Here is a 21675-nt window from a genome sequence, read left to right as displayed (position 1 = left end):
CGATTGGTGCCAGGGATTGCGCAACAGCCAAATGTTAGTAACAGCTGCAAGTGTTGAAATGTGAGCAAAACGGTTTGCAAAATTTTTCGAAGAAAACTGTGGAAGAAAGAACTCGACAGAAAAACTAAGTGTATCACAAAAAGAACAGTGCTCATACCATCATGTGGACCATTAAATCCAACTGGCGCACAGAATTTTTGCGGAGTTGGGTAAGTAATATACAGCGAACAGCCTTCGGCTCCAACAACATATTTAGTTTCTTTCGTGGTTAATGTGAATGCCTGTTCCAACACAACATAAAATACAAATGATAGAATAATATATAATCCTTATTCGGATCAGAATTCGAGATAAGGCTGCAAAACTGCAGTACATACCACGTCAAACAGTTTCAGTATCACCTTCATATACTGCTAAACTATTGACCACATAAGCGTTGCAACGATATATGATACAAGTACGTATTTTCACCTACTGGTATGTCTTCAAATCTGTCATACACAGTTCTGCATCATTGCAATATTATAAATGTTTACCAAGAAATATTACTGCATGTAGAATTTATAGGAATATTTTTGTCCTAAGCATATAGCCGGGCAAACTTTACATGTATTTTTCCAGTTTGCAGTGGTTTGCTAGTTATCATATTTACAGCGAATGCAGATTTTACGCAGACAGCATTCGTTAAAACAAATTTAACAAATACAGGGTTTCTGCACCGACCAACATCATGTGGGACTGAACGTCATCATGGCAGAAAGTAACAGAAATGCACGAAATTAATATTGTCTAAAAGTGCCATCTTCAAGCGGTCACCTGCAATGATAAAGATATGAAGGGGGAAATCTTCACACACACAGAAATATTCATTATTTATTTCCAGTTTACTTGAAGACACTTTCGATAGCTCTAACTATGCAGCATCAAATGCTACAATGGTTTCTAAAGTGGGAGGGACATGGAAGGAAGTGGTCACAGTTTACTTCAAATACTATCCCCACATTCGCCCAGAGGGACTGAACACAACCATGAAAAACTTCAAGATTTGAACTCAGAACTTCCCAAACACAGTGGTAACCACTTAACAGCGACATTAGGTAAAGAAATGTTACATTCAGCGACAGGTTATAACTTAATAACAGTTGAGCAGGTGGAAACCAACAGTCACACTAATTTTCAGTGGGTATATATTACAGTCACTGAAGTTGCATTTTTCTCCTTAATGCAAAGAAAATGAATCAGGCATCTTCAGTTGGACCAGCTCACTCATAACACCTCTGACATTCCGTGTGAAACAGATTGATCCTATCATGGTAACCTCACAGCCTGAAGACACACTTCTCAAGAGGGTTACATATTCTGATTGCTCTGAATTCTGCCTGCCTAAGCAACAAAGTGCAAGTCTCTCCACGAGGATCAACCATAATATTTAACGTGAAAGTAAACGATGAGCTCCACATAAATAAGGCAAGTGGTAGGACTTGAGGTACTCATGACAGCGGGCGTGAGGACGGCAGTTTTCTGGGTTGTGAAACTGTGTAGTCTGGTAGACGTTTATCAGTATTTTTAGATGTACTTGCTGTCTCCATCATCAGGGTTACTGAACACCCTCATGATGGGAGACAGCAAGTAACTAAAATGTCAGTGAACTTCTACCAGACTACAGCCATCTCCTTGCTTGCTCTGGACAAAAGACCTGCTTTGGCTCTAGAGATGTTTGGACACGCTGAAAACACAAAACTGAAATTTGTCCACTGGGATTTGGTCCCAGCCGTCCAATTCAACCAGTTCAATTATTCAACAAGCTACCATGGTTATCAGTGACTATCTACACAGTATTTATAAGTTTAAAAAATCAGAAATGGTCCGCACTCACCATTCTATTTGTTGATTCTATGGCAGTGGTAACCTATAATTAGTCAAGCATTTTAACATCAATCATATTCTTAACTAACAAATATACACAATTTAGTTCAGGCTCAACTGGACAAGTTATCCTATAAAAGTGGCAAAGGAGAAGAATAATAAGGAATAAATGTCACAACCATTAAAATAATAGAAATATTTGGAAGTTAAACCCAGTATTATCATTACTATTATTATAGAATGTAGGAAAAATTAAATTTCTTCCAGTGTGAAAGGTGATGTCACAAGACACAGTTCATCGCCTTCAGTAAGGGGTTCCAGTTGGTACTAAGGAGTACTGAAACCCTTATATATCTAAATCCTAACCTTGTTGTAGGCACTGTTTGGTCAGAGTTCAACATGCGAGGGATTAAACACAAGCATTGACCAGAAGAAACCGGTACAAATTTCACTGAAGTATCTTTATCAAATGAAGAAGAAACTTCCTGAGGAGAAGACGAAGTCCGGAGGTTTCTGACTCGTGCTTTATTAAATGACAGGCGTCTTGGACGTCAATTAATTAAAATAACGTTTCCAGGGCTGGAATGCTTCCGTCCTCAGGTACAACGTACTATGAAGGGCGAAAAACATGTAAACTGTTCCTCATGGCTGAGGACGGGAATAAATTCGTCACTGAGACGTCGTTTTAAATTACAATTTCGAGAAGATTCTGGAAAGTACTAAAAAAAAGAAAGTAGAATGCTCAAAAGATTTTATTATGAGGTCCTTCATAATGCGCCCCAGATATTACGAGGGTCATCCAGCGAAGGAGGTCGAGATGAGCGGAGCACAGGAGAAACCACAAATACATACAACATTTTGGACGGAACAACTTCTTCCAAAGACACAGGCACAAATATTTTTTGAAGAAATGGCGCGTGGGTGCGCATTGGATTCATCTGGCTCAGTATACGAACCACTGACAGCATTTTGTGAATCTCCGGGTTCTTGACCAGGTGAGCGACTGTAAACTTGTCAAGAAGGTTTCTCCTTTCTGGAGTTTATTAGTAACAAAGCTGTGCTCATTTCTGTCTGAAAATGGGAAAAGTGTAAATTTGCTTTTCATTGTGAAATTACCAAATAGCCTTCAGAAAATTTTAGCCACGTAATCTGCATTCATTGTGTTTAGAGAACTGCAGCACAGTTTCAGAATTATCGTGATTGTGGGGAAAAAGAACAACAAATTATATACACAGTAGATTCCGGTTAATTGGGTCATCGATTAATCGGGGTGGACGTTTATTTGGGACTAATCTTAAATCTAAAAGAACAAACCTTTGTAACTCTTTACGTGGGACTTCGCATAATTGGGGCCGCCGCTTAATTGGGCCAAAGTGTTCTAGTCCCGATGTGTCCCAGTTAACCGGAATGCACTGTATATATAAACTTTAAGCTTGGAATTAGTAGATTTGTACGGCAAGGACCTACCTCCCCCCCCCCCACTCCGCCCTCATGTGATGGTTCCAGGAACTAGCTTCTTTTCACTCGTCCTCTGGTACACACTGAGTACATTGACTGTGTAGAAACTGGATGACTCTCCTCTCCACAGCTCGCAGATTGGCTCTGATGTCAATCCACTGGGTAGCCGAGACGCTTTCCCGGTGGTAAGGCGGACGGAGCGTGTATCTCTTGCTACGGACATTCGTCTGACCAAGAACATTTGGCCTCTGAACAGCGACGTAAAGAACTAAAACATCAGAACTATTTAAGAAATGAAGAAAAGTGAAAGAAGACGTTATCAACTACTTGAAGTACCAACTCCAACAACTCCAACAAGGTAAACTGATACTCATTCGATATATTACGATTACGAAAACTGACTTTATGATCGATTTTTATTTTAGAGACCGCTCCGAAAGGAGCGCATTGCTCTTGTGTATTAAAAGTGTGTGGGTCTTGTGGAAATGTCGGTGAATCAAATAGGAACCTAAAAGTCAGAACGAAATTACATGTTCAGTTGATGAGCGATATAAGTCTCCATTGTGACATGGATTAGACCCAGAAAGAGATAACAATGATGATTTCCATCTCAGCCTCCTTGAAGAGAGAGATCTGCCATCTTCAGAGGCGATTACACTTCCGTTGTCTACGCCAGAACTGCGAAACCTGGCGCGGAGGTGTTGGGGTCAACAGCCCCGGGCGCTTGAAAAATTATTTTTAAAATTAATCAAGTAAAATAAAACCCGACGTTGTTTTTCAATAAGCGAAAATGAATTTGCAATTCCTTCTTATACCTCTTCTCATTTAAATTTATTTCCCTCAGATAAAGAACACATTTATTATTAATTATCGACTTCTTCCATTTACGAGTATGATTGAATGTAACTAAATTATAAGCTTCTTATTTTGTTGTTTTTCAACTACCAACAATGTGTAAATATGGGTCGACAATGGTCAGCCTTTACGTGAACACCTGCGTGTATAACAATGCAAGAAAAAGGATTGGAATTTCTAACCCACACCTGCAACAATCTTGGCTGAGCATGCCGTAAGGCTCTTTTCTCGTTTCTTATGCACGTAGTATAATAGCCTGAATGAACCGTATTGCACTCCGTTCCTTTACCTAAGAAACTAATTGTTGCGTAATCTGTTTATTCGGCATTGTTGTGTTTAATTATCGCCGTCAACAAACCGCTTTCGTCATTCTGTTAAGAGCTGAGCTGTGAGTCCGTTGTAGAAGAAGTGCGTCGTGAAGTAGATAATTTTGTGCTGGTAAAACGTTTTAGAAAATCGAAAGTGCTTATCTTATATAAGAATTATTAAGAAATCTGTGACGTGGACGTCGTGGTCTCGTACAATTGAACAAAGTTTGAGGTAAGGGATTCCTATTTATTATTAAGTTACTATATAAAGTATAGTAGTCACATTGTGGACCTTGGACAGAAAGCAAGGCTTTCCATTTCCAGCTGTTGTAGACGGGGGCGACAGGATCTGCTCCAGATAAGTTTATTGAAATTATATTCTAAATATATTCTAAATAGAGAAGGCCTGCCGAGGTCAGGACGCCCGAACTTTGACGGGGCAAGGGGTCGCGTTCCTAGGGGTTTATCGTGTCCTCTAAATGGATCCCGAACCACGCCTTGCGACGACACGTAAAAAGCCGTCACTGATATCGGGGATTTGCTTATAACCAGTGAATTTCGAAGACGCATCGGACGTTTCACGTTACTCGTCAGGGGGAAACTCTGCTGGTCTACTCACTTATATATATTCAACATTGTGTTTCACATGAACTGTACTCATCTCAATTATCAAATAAATCATCAGCATTCGAACGTCTGCTCGTCCACAGAATTTACTAAGGATGAAATACGACAGCTTCTTACAAATTCATCTTCTGGGTCTGACAGTTTTCGGGCTTGTGACCTTAGTCAGTCGAATCATTTCCGAGGAACAAGAACAGAATTTGCCTTAGCGCCATTCTTCCCTAGTGGTCGCTATCCGAACAACTGAAAACATCTTCCCCGGGATTCGAACGGGGGAAACATTTTCTCCGATCCAGGGGCGATGGGCTCATCAGCGCTCGGGCCCCTCAAAAATAATCTTTAAAATTAATCAAGTATACTGAAACCGGGCGTTATTTTTAAATAAGGGCAATTGGAAATGCAGTTTTTTCTTCGTGTCTCTTCCGAATATTTTTAAATTCATTCGACTTCTTGCATTTATGATTGAATGTAACCTAATTATAAGTTATATTAATACTCTTTGTACATTTTAACTACCAACAATGTGTAAATATGGACCGACAACAATGGTTATGTTACCTAAGAAACTAATAGTTGCGTCATCTGTTTACTCGGCATTGTTGCACTAGCGTTAGCAAAATTTCCGTTTTTTTTTTAAATTAAGACCGTTTACCATTTCCAGCAATGCGCCTTGTGCGCAGGAATGGTTTCACCTAGGTAGGGACGATGCTTGCGCTTGCGCAGGCCTCCGCCCTCAGTTAGCTTTTTGGTTGGTTGGTTGGCTTTCGTCATTCTGTTAAGAGCTTTGTTGTGACTCGGTTGTAGAAGTGCGTCGTAGAGTAGATAATTTTGTGCTGTTAAAACGTTTTAGAATATCACAAGTTCTTATCTTATATAAGAATTATTAAGAAATCTGTGAAACCGCCCTCCACTCTCTCCATTTTAATTTTGATTAAACTGATCTTTGCCCGTGGACATCGTGGTCTCTTACAATTGAACAAAGTTTGAGGTAAGGGATTCCTATTTATTATTATTGTTCATCACATTTAATGTTTTCGTCTGCATTTGTGAACTCGTGTAAGAGAATTAAACTTTTTTAACACAATTTCAAGTAACATTAGATTGACTTCTGTTTGTTCACGGCATCATTTATAATAAAAGAATATTTCAGTAGGCAATTAACATTTTACAATTTTAAAAGAATAATAATGAGTTTCTTAGCCCAGAATCTTAATAAAAATATGTGGATGCTAAGAAGTGGGGTTTGCATTCTGAACAATAATTCTAAAACTTTTCGTCTCTTGATACGAGGCGCGTCCCAAAAGTAAGTTTCCCTGGGGCCGTTTACAGAAACAAAACACAATTTCATGGAAATATTTATTGCAACAGATACAGCAAGTGTCCAGCTATTTTTCAACATATTCGCCACCGGAATTGAGACATTTGTCATACCGTGGGACCAACTTTTGAATACCTGTGTCGTAGAAGTCTGCCGCCTGGGATTGGAACCACTGTGTGACAACCATCTCCGCCTCTCTGTCATTCTCAAAACGCTGACGCTGACCGGACAGGAATTTCTTGAGGTGTAGGAAAAGATGGAAATCACTGGGAGCGAGGTCCGGGCTGTAGGGTGGATGATTAAACACCTCCCAGCTGAACTCCTGCAGGAGACTTGCTGTCCGTCGAGCCGTCTGCGGCCTAGCGTTATCACTGACCGCACTTCACAGTCGGCGGGAGCTGGAATAAGAACCTCCATCTTCAACAGCTGCAACGATGCTACTGTGAGAACGCGGGAAGTACCGTTAGTGCATGCGCCATGCTACGTCATTGCTCTATCACGTACGCACAGTCGCTTCGCGCAATATAAGGTTTGCTAGCTGTGGGACGAGTGGGAAACTTACTTTATGGACGCGCCTCGTATATCGACATTATTAAAGCATTTTAGGGAACTCTGAAGAAATTTTATTTCGGTTTTAAAAGTCTAATTATCGATGAATCCGGGGAATGTTTGCTATTGTTTAGTGCAAAGTATTTATGGGTGCAAAACGTGGTCTTTCACTTTGAGGGAGGAACTTAGACTGAGGGCCTCTGACAACAGAGTGTCGAGGAAGATGTTTGGACCCAAAACGGGAGTGGGACATATAAGAGAGAAAAATGCTTGACGAGCTCCACACCCGATGTTGTTAGGGCGAGTTGAGTGTTTACAAGGCCTGAAGGGAGGAGACTTCGGCGTAGGTGGCAGGATAACATTAAGATGGATCTTAGGGAGATGGGACTCGATGGAGCCAACTGGCTCAGGATAGACCCCGGTGGCGGGCTTTTGTAAACATGGTGATCAGCCTTCTGGTTCAGTGAAGAAAGTGGGCTGTTCTTTGACGAGCCGAGTGCCAATCGACTTTTCGTAGAATATCTTGCACATTGAAGTGTGTGAGTGGCGTGATCTAGGCCTGATCTACGCATGCGTTAGAACAAATTAGAGCTTTTGTGACTGTTCCCAACTGTAATTTTCGCGTTCATTTGAAAAATTTAAATTCCATTTTGTGCTCGTGGTTTATATTAAAGTGTAACTTAGGCAGGAAAGTCCTTAATCATGTAAGCTCTTACGCACTTTTAGTTCTACAGAGAGAGAAGTACTCGAAAATTTTATGCTTATGAAAAGGTGTAGCCTTCTTTTTCCAAAATTTGTTAACTTTCTGGTTCTGCATCAAAAGTCACATAATTTCTATGGCATATTCTTTTCGTAATTTTTTAAAATCGATTCACCAGTGTAGAGGCATCTAAGACTTTATAGATTACATTGATATTTTAGACTTAATGTCTACGTAGTTTACATATAAGGAGATTTAAATTATGCGAGTAATGACAAACACGCGGCATGACTTAATATTACCTAAATCAGTCACGTCTTCAGGGTGATGAAGCCAAGAAGAGTGAGATGGGCTGGGCATGTGAAATGCATGGATGGGGGCGAGAGGTGTGCACCGGGTATTGGGGGGAAGTGGCAGCTGGGGAGATCTAGACGTAGATGGGAGGATAATCACAGGCGGGATCCATGGGAGATAGGAGTTGAAGGAGACCGGATTTTGTTGCCATAGGACGGGGTCCGGTGGAGGGCTTTGGTTAGTTCGGTGATGAAACTTCGTGTTCGGTAAGCCGTCTAGTAGTTAGTTATATGTCACATTTACAGTTTACCATTTTGTATCGAATCTCAACAGGCATTTGTATAAAAAAAGAAACAAACTCAGCTTGAGAATCTAACAGTAGCCTAGGTAATCTAATATCTCGCCTTTATGAAACATGAAGTTTCATGTCCGTGTATACAAGACCCCGCCTCTAAACCACATACTCAAGCAGATGAAGTCATTTCACACATTCATTCTTCACCTCTAAGATCCATTTTAATATTATCCCAGTAACGCATAGGACGCTCAAGTGACCTTTTCTTTTCAGGTCTACCGATTAAAAAGTTGCACTTCTTGTCTCTGCCATGTGTTCTACAAGCCCAGCCCATCTCTTCACCCTCGATCTGAAAGCCTACAATTTATTAATTAGTGAAGAGATCTATTAAGCTCCATTTTATACAATTTTCGCCATTCCGTTGTCAGTAACTCTCTCGCAGGACCAGATATTCTTCTCAGTATCGTGTTCCCTCTCAGTCACTCTCAGTTGATGTGCACACGCGTCGGTATGAAGAAAAACCTGTAACAGCGATCGACTGTTTTTCAGGATATGGAGTCAAACCAAAGTTGCAGCTGTTTTCAAGTCGGCGTCAGGTGCACGTGCACCAAAGCATTGGTCCGTCTGAACGAGCTGAGAGAAAGGAACTTCTTGTGTGACGCGGCGTTGAGGTTGGAGGACGGCGGCGTCTTTCGAGTCAGCAGAGAGATTCTGTCGATGCGCAGCGAATATTTCAGGTTTGTTTATTTACTGACGTGGTTAATTAACACGTGAAATTAGGACATAATAGACGTCAATTCGTATGAGAAATGTTTCATCCCCTTTGATGCAGAAACGTGTATTTTTATACGGCTGATTGTCTTTTGTTAATTGTTCATTGTCATGAAATCTCACGGCGGAGAGGAAGACGAAGATGAATGTCTTCTGGGCGTTGCGGCGTAGAAACTGAGTGGCATTTCAGACGTAATTACTGCCTTCTTTCCTTGATGATGAAGGCAGTAGGCACCTCTGAATCGTCCGATAATTTCTACGAGACAACATCCCAGAAGACGTACGTGGTTTTTGTACTAATTTTTAAGTGCGGTTGTACCGAGGTGACAGTCAATCGATCTGGATGGAGAATTAGAATCCATTTCAAAAACTTCTTCGTTTTAAAGACGACCGACAGAGTCCAGAAGAAAGTTGGTAATGGCCGGAACATTGAAAGCTGCTCTGTGTTGCTCTATCTGAAGTATAATAAACTATAACAAAGATCTTCGTGAGATGTGTTTCATTGATAGGATAAACTCGATCTAGAATTTGTGCTTACGTTAATTTGCTTGTATTTTAAATAAAGTTGCGGTGCGTTCTTGAAATGAGAAATGAATTTTAACCACGAGCCATTGATTCTGTTTTCCAAAGGACGTTTCTCACGTCTTACTACGAGCTGTGCCCCTTTTTCAGTTTTCCGACAATCAAATCTTTCCGTTTGTCTTGCACTGCAGAGCCCTTAATTTGTAATAGGAAATTGTTTCCTGGTTGGTCTTAAAGGCCGCGTAGAATCATCGGCTTTTCTTTTAACTTGTTTATCGTCGGGAAAATGTTTTGACAGAACAAATAGATTTCTTATTACGAACTGCTCAATCAGTGGAATGTGCAGCCCGCGATGTATGTTGAAATATTTGCGTTGGCTTTAAAATTTCTGCAGGAGTTGTCATAACCTCAGATATCTCTTGAAGGCGTCAAGGTTATCTAAGAAACGAGGTGGCCATTCCGTAGTTCAAATGCTCGCTGCTTGCTTTCCGATTTTTAGGTTAAATTCTTTTAAGCCACCGCCCGCTTTTGAACCTCTCGCAGTTAATCCGGTCCCATTCGTACACAATCTGGGAGTTTTTTAATTATTCAGGTAACAAAAATTCATTTACCACATTGACAAAAGATACTTTAATTTGGCTACGTGAGTCATAAAAACTTAAACTTTATGCGCATGACTTGTAATTTTCTGCTCGCCGTTTCTCCAAATCGACGTTTCAGGATCTTCTTCACGACACTGCACACCAGTGCGAAGATTAGTGTTCCCCTCCGCAGAATTGGCTCAAACATGATGATTCAGATACTGGACTATGTTTATTTCGACGAGGTGGAAATCAACTCCGACAACGCGCGTCAGCTGCTCGAGACGGCTGACTCCTTTTTTATTCCGGACCTTCGTAAACTCTGCTGCGACTTCCTCATGGACGCGATGGACGCCGACAACTGTTTCGGCATCATGCAGTTCGCAAGGTAATCGATGTTCATTTGTCATTTGCTGAGAAGTCAGCTTTAATCAAGAGATCAGTCGAGTGCCAGGTCAGAGATTAAAGTCTCTGACTGAGCACTGGGCAAATTATAATATTTAGCAGGTTATTATTAACGTCCCTGTAATTTAAATGTTCTGATTTAACTGCGTATGTTTTGATCGTCATTATGACCAGCAGATGACCTATTGCAGGGTCATACTTAAATCTGTCTTCCTCTCGAAATTCTTTTCTGTTTCATTCCCTGCGGCATTCCTTGCTTCTTACATAATCCTCCCAATATCAAAATCAACATTCAGCCCCACATCCTTCTGCATACAGCAAAACCTCTGTTAACCGAGCCTCGATTATCCGATTCCCGCATTAAGCGACCGAATTTCAACCAGATCGGCTGGGATTGGATTCCACCAGGGAGAGTGTTTAAATCGAAGTCCACGCGGTACATTTCATTGATCTAACTTCACACCCAGATTTTGCTGATTATTATGAACACTTGAAGATATTTAGAGAATTGGTTATTATCGAGCAAAGACAAAGACGCTGGGTCCCGTGGACGCTGACCTCCTACTCCTTCTTGTTGAGGACAACGTAGCAAGCAAATCAACTGACATCGGCCGAATCACACCGGACACTCCAGCTCATGCGATGGACAGAATGACTGATAAATTCACTATTTTAAAACAGGGACTCCCTCGAACAGCGCTCACGAGTGACTTTCGCCGTCGGCTTGTGCGTGCGACACGCCCGCATCATTCGCTAGCCACTAAAATCTTTATTGAGTCTCAACTTATTTGTTCAATTCCGTGACCACGTTCTCCTTTCCCTCGCTCGTCAGACCCGTGGTTCCCCCCATATTGTCGGGTTACACAAGGTTTCACGGGATTAACACACGCAGTTACCGAAACGTCGTTTTGCCAAGGTTACGGCCAGAATTAAAAATTCTACACTCCTTAACTCACTGCCTTCTTCACTTGCGTACGCCGTGCCCTTGTTTCAACCTATAACCTTATTACGAGGACGAGCGGGCATTGCCTGGGTACCTTCAGAGCCGAAAACTTTCTGTTTTGTCACGGTTAAACGGAGCGACTCTCAGCGTTGCCTCTCCACGTGTCTGCTCTCAGTCTCGCTCATTCGGGCTTCAAAGGGCTAAGGTAAAAACTGCAGGCGAAATACTGTGGTGTTTTAGCACTTCAGAATTCAGTTCTTGCTGCAGTGGTTCAATGTGTCAGAGTTCGAAGGAGATCGATTCTGAGACGGCTCTTATCCACGCTGTCGCAGGTTTCACTTAATCGCCAACCTCGAGACTCACGCTCGTCGCTTCGTTCTGAGCCAATTCGTGGAAGTGTCTCAGCAGAGCGAAGAACTGCTGGAACTTCCTGTAGAGGAGCTGCAAGCGGTAATCGAGGACGAGGAACTGAACGTGAAGGACGAGAGAGTTGTGTGGCGGTGCATTCTCCGGTGGATCAACCACGACCCGGACAACAGGAAAGGTCACATCGCGGGCCTTTTGAAATGCGTCAGACTGGGACTCCTTGACGAAACGTTTTTCAAGGAAGAGGTCAGTACGCCCCTGAAATCGTGAATGTTTATGGGAAGTGAAGCCCGCATTTTCAATTCCATATTCACACGTGTTCGTAACCAATTAATGCAAATCGGGAGCCTTTTTCTTTGTCACGTGTAAGCCCGTCTGTCTGTCCGCAGTTCCAGCTCGTTCATTAGATTTAATACTGATACGTTTTAACGGAATCTGTTGACATTTTCCAATTCTGGTTAAAATGTTACAATGACATCGTGACATTCGGTCGAAACATGCAATGGCTCTTAATAGACATCGAGCCCATAACAACACGCTGTTGTGTTGATGGGCCTTACGCCCAACCATCAGCATGTAGCAGGTTGCCTCCCTTGGCACTCGAAGCAACTAATTGTCATAATTTTCTTTAGATGCCACGTAATTTTGACGATTAATTAAATTTATAGAATAAAAATAATGTGGTGATCGCATCGTGCATCTCTCACGGGAGAGAGGAGAAATAAATTAAGATTTTGAATGTAACTCAAAATGAAGCCATTACTGAAGGATTTAGATTTCGGTTGAAACACATTTCAATATTTTTCTCTAAGATCGATTTAACCTTGATTTCGCTTCTCTCCTCAACCTGTGCATTTGTTAAAAGTGTCGTTACATAAACCAAAAATCATATTTTCCTGCATATACCACAGTCTATTTCGGTGATTTCAGAACCAAATTATGTGTGAATTTCTTGTTTCCTCTGCAATGGAACATGGCATCCCTTCCTAAAAGATTTTAAGGTCCACTTTGAACTGTTCAACAGGTGTCAAAGCACCCGTATGTGACGGAAAACGAGGCGTGCAGACCCTTGATTTCGGAGACGCTTAAATTCCTGGACGACGTGGAAAGGTTGACGAAGGAAGACAAGGAAATCGTGACACCAAGGATTGCCCACCCGCGAATCCCACAGGACATTCTGTTTGCTATTGGTGGGCGTTGTAACGAATGGCTGTCAGATGTGATCGAAGCCTACGACGCACGTGCTGACCGGTGGAGTGTGGTGAGTCACAAGCATTTCTACTCTTACTGTGCCTTGTTAAATGACGCCTCTGTGAAAACTAGTTTTCCTTATTTTACCAAGTAATTGTTTATTTAAGCTTAATCATGGACGTACTGCCTCCATCTTTGCGTCGATAAAACCCAAACACTAACATCTGTCCTTGCCATCGCACGAAACTGAAATGTCAGCTGTTGATCAGAAATTAATTCTACGTTTGTCCGTCGAACTTGACGAGAGCTTCACTTCGGGTCTTTCTGTTTCCACCTTCGCTCCAAGTTAATTTCTCACGGTCTTTGTCGAGTGCCTCCCTCCACGGTGTAGCAATTTCGGTCCACTTTTGGGGGTTGCACCTCTGCTCCGGTGGTTGGTCGCCTGAACTGTAATGTAAGGACTTCACTTCAATAGACCGAATGACCCAAAGAAACATAAAGCCATAACCTTTCGTTCCTGCAGGTGGAGGGGGTCGACTCGATCGGTCCGCGAGCCGAACATCGCACGGCAGTTGTCGGTTTCGACATTTACGTCATCGGTGGTTTTGACGGCAAGGAAATCTTAAGATCATGTTGCTGCTTCAACGCTGTTACGAAGACATGCCGTCAGGTGGCGCCTATGCATGAACGCAGGTAAGATGCAGCTTCGTATATAAGAAATTCCTGGGAACAGAGTCCTTCTTAAAAAAGCTGACAGTTGCTGTCTTAGTCAAGATATAAATCTGGGCAGGGGATGTAAAATTGTACCACTCACATAAAGGAGGATATTTGCGACAATTTTGGTTTTAAGAATGCGATTTGCTTGTTAATTCAATTGAATTGTGATTTAACAATGACGAGCGAACAATTGCGTTCAGCGAGAGGAAATGCATCTGAATGAGTAATAAATGAGCATAGCAGAGCGTGTACTTTTATCGTTTCAGATGGGGTTTAATGGTGGCAGTTCTGCGAGGTGCAGTGTACGCCATGGGCGGTGAAGATGGTCATGTTAATCACAGAACGGCGGAAAGATACGACTGCATGGCGAATCAGTGGTCGTGGATCGCTCCCATGAACACAAAGCGACGCAGTGCAGGTGCGGCTGTACTGAATGGTACGTAAATCCTGTTAATCAGTAGTGTATGAATTAATTCAGAAGGTGAGGCGTCTGTCTGTCTGTCCGCGTGTAAAAACGCCAGAACGGTTCAAGAAATCTCAGGATTTGAGGTTCTCACGGCGGGGAGTACGAAGATGGCTGTCGTTTGGCTTCCGCCGACGTTTCAGACGAACCTTATGCCTTCATCTTCAAGGTTTCCTCTTCGCTCTTGATCTTAGTTTCCCTCATTCCATCGTCCCATATTCTTTCATTATCTCTTCTTTTATCCGTGCTACGGACTTCGTTATTTCACAGAATGCAACGGCTTGAAGTTCTGAGTGCGTGATGGTTTCTTCTGCTCTCGTAAGCTGTCCCTGTGCGTCGTCTTCTACCTTTTTAGTGTACACTCGGAGTGAATGCAAACAACCATCAAACTATCAAATTGGCTCTCAAATAATGCAGATGCAATATGTTTTTGAGACAGTTAATAATAGCACATTATATTATAAATGTAGAGCACCTTTTAGCAGCTCGTACCGTACATCTCTGGTACCAAATTTAATAAAATTCGTTTCACAGAAGGCGTAACTTACCGTCATTTCCATTATGCGTTAATTTAAGTACTTTATGCTGTTTATGTTAAATTTTATCAGTTAAACTCGATTCCTCCGACACGCCGATGGCCTGCATTCGAAAGAAAGAAGCAAATGAACAGAGACGGCCGTGTCTGTGCAGTTTCTGTGACACGAAGGGGGACTTAATAGATTTACAAATTTAAGTACGGATTGTCAATGTCTGTGCTCTGCATAGACGAGTTTAATTTTGGCTAATTTGTTTTTACAGACAAAATATACGTCGCTGGTGGAAGATATGGTCAGAATTATCTAAACTCGGTGGAAGTTTATGACCCGGACACCGACCGATGGACGTTCGTTGCACCAATGCATTCTGAACGTCGTAGTCTTTCTTGCGTCGAGTTCCATGGCTGTCTGTACGCCCTAGGTGAGAACTCTGGACATTCCGAGTGATGCCCCTCTATCCTTCTTACAGAACTTTTTATTGCGAAATGTTTTCCAGGTTTTCTTTGAGTAACTGAGACTTTATCAACAGCATTTCACTCCCGTCATCACAGAGTTAGTTTGTCAGTAATTTTACCCCGATTCGTGGTTTCGATTACATTCTCCACAAAGAACACTTAACTAACTAACTAACAACGCATAACCCCTTGTGGTATCTCAACTAACGTATGCCCCATTTTTCACAGTTCCAGTTTCAAAGGTAAATATTTTGTTCTTGTAGCAGGGAAATTTCAGTTTGCCGCGCTGTTATCCCCAAAAAGCCGATGGTTTAAAGCAGTCCCTTCGCAGTCTTTCTTTTCGTCACTTGCTTGTGTAACGCCGTTTGTAACAGTCCATCTAGTGTTAATATTTAAAGTTAATTTCGCACGCAGTTTCATGAAGCAGGCAACAGATGTCAGGCGCAATTTCCTGATGCTACAAGTACGAAAATAAAATTGTAGCTGTTCCTGGTACTAATTCCGACAATGCAAGAGGAAATTAATTTTCTTTGTTGTATTTAATTCATTCGTTCCGTTCACGGAATTACCAATTTTAAGAGCGTAAAGACAGACGGAGTGTGAAGTATCGAAGTTACGGGAAATACAAACGTCTAGAAATTTGTAATTGGTAATCTTGAAGAGAAGATACCACTTGTGACACATTGGCGTAAAAGGAAGGATAATATTAAAATGTTTTTAAGGATTTAGAATATGTGAGATGAGGTCAACTACCGACTTTTGTGAATAAGGTAATGAATCTTGTGGCTCCATAAAAGCCACACATTTCGTGGCCAGGACTCAGAATAATACATAAGAAGAAGGGAACCGCTGAATGGGGTTAGAATAAGTTCCTTTTGGCGGCTTTTTTTGTATCCTGTGACCTGTTACTGAATGTGTGTGTGTGCAGGAGGACGCAACGAGACATCATGCAGGCTCGAAGCCGAAAAGTATGACGCTGCAGAAGACACGTGGAACGAAATCCCTGCCATGTACTTCTCTTCACATATACAAGACGCAAAAGTGATGGACGACAAGATCTTCGTCATCAGTAGAAAGTTTATCGGTGAAAACTTCTTCCCCCACGTCGAATGTTTCAATGACAAGGAAAATCGATGGTTTGTTTGTTACTTTGTATGATTGTTCAGGGCTGTATAATCACAAACTGTTACTTTCGAAAAGCGCTAGGAAGTGAATCATTTCCGGTCAAGGTATCCGCGATCTTGCGGATGCAGCGCCTTATAGTGACCGACGTTTCAGAGGTTCTTACTGCTTACTCAGAGCCTCGAATAAACGCGCGAAAAGCATTTGAGAGGAAGGGGGTAGAATGAAAGGAGGCAGGGCGACGTTGCGGCCAAGGTGAATGGTTAAATCAGAGGGCGAATGACTAGGAATGCTAATCAGACGTAAGCTGTGACTGTATTAATAAGAAGCTCTTTGACCAAGTTTCCTTGATCAGCGGCACTCTCTTGGGCAGGAAGTGTCTGGCGTTCAGCACATCAGCATCGCCATAATCTTCGGCTTTCGTCAAAGTGTTAGGCAATTTCAGGTTTAACGACGCCTATGAATCCCATGTTTCCATTCCTGATGGAAGTTTATTTCAAAATGGCTGTCTCTTGGCGTGTTTGACCATACACTCTCGTGACATCTGTTGATGGAGTTGGTAAGGAGCTCCAAAAACATCCCAGAAAACAAATATCTCCATACTTGTTTGTGCAAGAGTCAGAAATCCCAGAGAAATTCATTTAATTTTGGTTTTTGTCTGTCTTACGTGTAGCAGAACCTCTCCAGAACTATTTTTGGTTGAACAAATTTTTTTTGAAAATATTTTCCTAAAAGAGGGAAATATTGTCATGGGCGCAAGTCTCAAACAAGACACGCTTATCTCTCCAAAGAGAGCGTGTGATAACCTCTCCCTCCACTTCGATGTAATAAAATATATTACGTTATAATAGCACGTTGGCCGTTGTTCTATGTGCATGAGTGAAAGAAAGATCACGTGGGAACTGTTCTGAAATATTGTGTGGCAATCGTGCATTGAATTCCGATTGGGGGATCTTTTGTTAAGGTTTTCTGGAAACAAAATACAAGCAACGACATTTCGGTGGAAGCTGTGCCCTTAGCTTCAAGTAGTTTCCCATTAAACCCAAAGGCAGAGCCAGCCCATCAGACATGGATATTTTTAGGGCAAAACATTTTACGACTCACAAAGATAATTCTTTTATTCTTATTCTACACCGAAATCTCTGATATTTTAGAACCCCAGAAGTAAAAGTATATATATACATATTTTCTGTAACTGTGTCCGCGAAATGTGGTAAAAATTGTCTTGAGTGTAGATAATACTGGTGAAAGATGGAGGATTGTTTGTTTTCACTTTTTATATTCAAATTGCAGGCAGGAGACGGCAGACATGAATGTTTGTAGATCCGGGATGTCGACCTGTGTCATCGAGAACCTACCGAATGCAAGCGATTACGCCTACAAGCACAGAGAGAAATTAATGGAGGAGAAACGTAACACTCCTTCTGTTGATGTAGCCACGGGTTTGAACCTGGTGTGGTTACATCGTTTCTTACTTTGGTGCGTGGAAAGAGTTAAAGGTTTTCTCTGGATACCTTGACATAGGGTTAGTCGGTGGGCGAGGATCTCCGACTCTCATTGAATACACGGAGAGGCCTTAATTGGAGCGGCGCTCGCGGGAGGGCAGCGAAGTCGCTGAGCTGATGCAATTCTTAACGACACAGTTGTTGTTGTTGTTGTTGTTGAAAATAATGTAGAAAACTAGGAATCGGTGTAGTAGCTACAAAAACATAAAATAAAGAGAAATATTGTTTGCAGCAAAGAAGGAAAAATTATTTCTCCTCGTTATTTTCTGCTCAAGAAGTCTTATTGAAATTAATTATTTTAAAAACGTTTAATTTTGTCTACAATATTACCATTCATCAACACACAACAGTTTCTCTTTGCGTCTTGTATTAAATGAATCCACTTGTGGCGACATGTTTCGCGTTACGAAACCGTCATGATTAAATGTTCTTTCTTCATGAACATCGTTTACAAAAACGTCATTATGAAGGCAACAGACTGTGAATTTTGTATCGATTTCTGATCTACGTGTCTTATTTAAAAAAATGCAAAATTAAATTTGGCTGAGTTGTGCCATGTGCCTGAGGAAGAACCAATTGTAATCGTCTAGCCATGAGGTCGAGCTCGGACTACGACCACCCATCAAGGATGAAGCAATGTTTCCGTTTTCAATGCATTCACTCCCGCACATGTCGCGAAGGGTCAGCGGAAAATCCACATCCAAGAAGTTCGAAACTTCTTTCAACTGGCCATTGTAGGATTTCACCCCTGGGAGGTCCGACCCCTATTAATTGGGTTTATGCAAAAGTAGGCATAAGTGACCTAGCGTCAGAGTTGACCTCGGGTATCGAACCGACCAATCAGACTTGAATTTAAAATATTCCACCAATCACAAAACTAAGCGGGAAGTCGAACCAATGATGTTACAAAATTTCAGATTTCGGAATAAGTGGGAGAAAGTAATGTATTTGAGACGCAGACTTCTTTTGAGAGGAGTCGGCAGTTGTCAGTATTTGCAAGTTGAAACGGTATCACGGACTCATTGGTGTATTACATTAACTTTGACCAATATCGCGCGGAGAATTTAAATAAGCAATCACCTGAAAATAAATAACTAAAGCCTCAGCTGAGGGATCTTTAATTAAATCCCGTGAAGCCAGCAAAAGAGTCCATAAATCCCTTCATCGAACCCAATCCCACCTTGGCAACAATCTACAAAGAAGAAGGGAACGTTTTCACAACCTCTTCAAATGCCATGAAGAAACAGGCGATGGTTTCAGCTAACAGACGTATTTATTTATTCACGGTATTTTGTAAGGTACTTTTAAGTATTTTAATGAATGTGCACAAAATATTACCACAAAATACACAAAACTAGGAACTTAATTTAAGTTAAGGCACATACGGAGTAATGGAAAAAAGAGACACCTCTAATCAAACGGGGAATTCGAAGTATCTTTAGGAGATAAAATCGAATACAGAATCAGCTTAACAGGTGATAAGCCGGGCCTGAAAGAAGACTACGCCTTCTAACTGCCTGGTACCTGCACAATACCTCACCAGAATGCGCCACTAACCAGGACGTGGTTAACGTAACATATCATTTATTCCGGCCCGAGTCCATTGTGTCACAAGACAGATCAGTTTCATTTCTTCGAGGACACCAGCAGAATCTAAAGTTCTCACGGCGGTAAGAACGAAATTTCTTTCGTTCTGGATTGACCACTGATCGGCGCTGCAACCAAGGACACAGTCGTCATCCTCCATCTTTCCTTCCTCAAGCACAGAAAAATCAATAACGTCCCGAAGTTCCTCGTCCGCCAGATGGCAGGAGAGTGTTGACGTAGACCACGCACGCAGCTAGTTTCAGCTCGCAGACACAGATAGCGCGCGTGTCAATACTTCCACTGCCTGTTCGTACAGCGCATGTAATGATGACGTATATTAATTTTCACGTGTTTAACTATAAGCATAATTCACTATGGCGTGTAATTAGCAAATGGTCATTTTTGGTCCAACAACACAAAGTTTATTCGCGGGAAATCTGTTGTCTCGTCTCAGTAAATAAAGAAATTAATTAATGTCAGACTGCATGACAAAATATCCAAAAGACAGTCGCCTTCCTTTGAATTTTAAGTTAAAATTCTTTAACTATGCCGTTTTATAATGACTCAACTTTTCGGTTTATAATTAATATATGATATAATGATTACCAGCCAATGGCCCATGAATATTGGTCATTTGGAGAGAAATTTTGACTGTAAAAGAGGCTTAGAGCCTGCCACTTCAAAACCATCGTCAGTATAGGCTTCTACTGCACATTTTTCACATAACTGGAAATCATCTAGAACTATCTAAACAAAAGACGGAGTCTAACGAAGGTTTATTGCGATTACAAACGAAATTCTTTCGCACTAAAAGGGCTATAAGCTGTGTCTATTTCTTGTTCCTACTTTTTAATTTCTGTTTTGCATGGATCAGAGTCCTTCATCGGAATCCGATAGCAACTTACTCACTCAAGAAATCCACCGCCTTTCATTGAATCCAAAGGTTCATCACCGTCTTCACAAGATTATCCTTATTCAAATTCAACCCACTCTCTAACATTTAACTTCATTACAATCCATTTTAATATTATCCTTCAACTTACTCTTATGTTTCATGGTAAATTTAAAGTGACATAGAAGATGCTGTAGAATTTACTTTTTCTTACAATCTCTGATTGGTTAATTAGGTTAATGGACCTATAATAACTTCACCTAGATTCTAGGTTGTCCCCAGACATTGTGGCAAAGGGAAGGAACCCCCCCCCCCCCCGTCCTGCCAAGAATTGAAGCCCGAACGCCCAGTTCGTAGCTAGTAGCCTGAAAGAAACGTCGTGCCATTTCAGAGGCCCCAATCCGGATTGACGGTGGCGTTACTTATATACTTTGTATATCATCTTGGAAATTCAGCGGACGCCGACTTCCTTATGAGCTCGGCGTAAACCGTAGTCAGAAATGTGGGGCGCACGTGATGCCTTTTCTAATAAAGTAACTTTTTTTTTGAATTCGAATCGTGTCATTGGAAAACAGAGACAGACAACGGCGAACGAATAAAATGTACGGAGAAGAAACATGGAGCTGAAACAAGAGGGAACACAATAATAATTGTGATGTTACCTCTCGTTCGATGTTTGGCTTTTCCACGGATCTGCGTGTCCCATTCGTTATGCAGCGTGCAGAACACATACGTCCTTTGCAACAACGTTTATGGCCAGGCGAGTGCCCATAAACTGCGGAAAAGCTGAATTTTGCGTAAGAACATTCCGTACAAAAGAGAGAGTAGGGGGGCGTGGAGATCACGAGAAAGTGGTATCCAGGCACGGAAAATCTTTGTCGGTTTCAACTTTTCATTACACATGTAAACACCCAAAGCATTTGCTATTCCCGCATTCTACTGGGCACAAAGGACGACTTTCTCACACGCGAAAATATTTCCACACTACTTTCAAATCCTGTACACCATCTCGTGGTTTTTGCAAGAGGACTTCAATGACTGTCGGCCATCTTCATAAACCGTTGTCATGTGGTCCATGGTTCACATAGAACAGGTCAGTAGGAATGACCTTTTATTCCTTGCATTGGGTTCAGACTCTGTATCTGTTGAAATTGACCACTAAAAGGTCCACGGCCGTGTTCCTGGTTTTTGCGCCATGTAGAGTAGGCGACTAGCAGCGTCAAAGACAAATGTTTCGGAGACTAACTCTGTTTCCATCATCAGGGCAAGAACGGCAGCAACCCATAATGATATCTAGGTTAAGTAAAATAAAACGACGAATTCTTATCGTTCGAGTCTAAAGAGTGTGGAGA

General features: G+C 41.6%; 1 protein-coding gene and 1 long non-coding RNA gene across 5 annotated transcripts; both read left to right on the top strand.

The window, feature by feature from the left end:
• The first annotated feature begins 45 nt into the window (after window positions 1-45).
• LOC147874535 (uncharacterized) lies at window positions 46-2927 on the top strand. The gene is made up of 2 exons (XR_015534059.1): window positions 46-209; window positions 2243-2927. It is a non-coding gene; the product is annotated as an uncharacterized LOC147874535 (long non-coding RNA).
• A 1637-nt stretch (window positions 2928-4564) lies between these two features.
• LOC147874534 (kelch-like protein 10) lies at window positions 4565-18077 on the top strand. 4 transcript variants are annotated; one of them, XM_087345276.1, is made up of 10 exons: window positions 4565-4719; window positions 8817-9004; window positions 10281-10529; window positions 11822-12101; window positions 12880-13116; window positions 13570-13739; window positions 14030-14199; window positions 15025-15183; window positions 16146-16353; window positions 17633-18077. In XM_087345276.1, the coding sequence occupies exons 2-10, from the start codon at window positions 8820-8822 to the stop codon at window positions 17856-17858; spliced, it is 1884 nt and encodes a 627-aa protein (XP_087201402.1). In that variant the 5' UTR covers window positions 4565-4719; window positions 8817-8819; the 3' UTR covers window positions 17859-18077. The 4 variants fall into 4 exon arrangements, with proteins under 4 accessions (XP_087201402.1, XP_087201403.1, XP_087201401.1 ...); XM_087345277.1 differs by having other exon boundaries at window positions 6576-9004; XM_087345275.1 differs by having other exon boundaries at window positions 6480-9004.
• The last annotated feature ends 3598 nt before the right edge of the window (window positions 18078-21675 follow it).

This window comes from Zootermopsis nevadensis, unplaced genomic scaffold, assembly GCF_977971745.1.
Source record: "Zootermopsis nevadensis isolate Lab colony 2312 unplaced genomic scaffold, Znev_1.0 Znev_ptg000008l, whole genome shotgun sequence".
NCBI classification, from domain to species: Eukaryota; Metazoa; Arthropoda; class Insecta; order Blattodea; family Termopsidae; genus Zootermopsis; species Zootermopsis nevadensis.
The sequence above is the reverse complement of the archived record's forward strand: the minus strand, read 5'-3'. Positions and strand labels throughout refer to the sequence as shown.

Excerpts from the sequence above, each read along its gene's own strand:
- LOC147874534 (XM_087345276.1), top strand. The coding sequence starts at position 8,820 with ATGGAGTCAAACCAAAGTTGCAGCTGTTTTCAAGTCGGCGTCAGGTGC. Across the intron at positions 13,740-14,029 it reads GCGCCTATGCATGAACGCAG|ATGGGGTTTAATGGTGGCAG; the intron begins GTAAGATGCAGC and ends TTATCGTTTCAG. Across the intron at positions 14,200-15,024 it reads AGGTGCGGCTGTACTGAATG|ACAAAATATACGTCGCTGGT; the intron begins GTACGTAAATCC and ends TTGTTTTTACAG.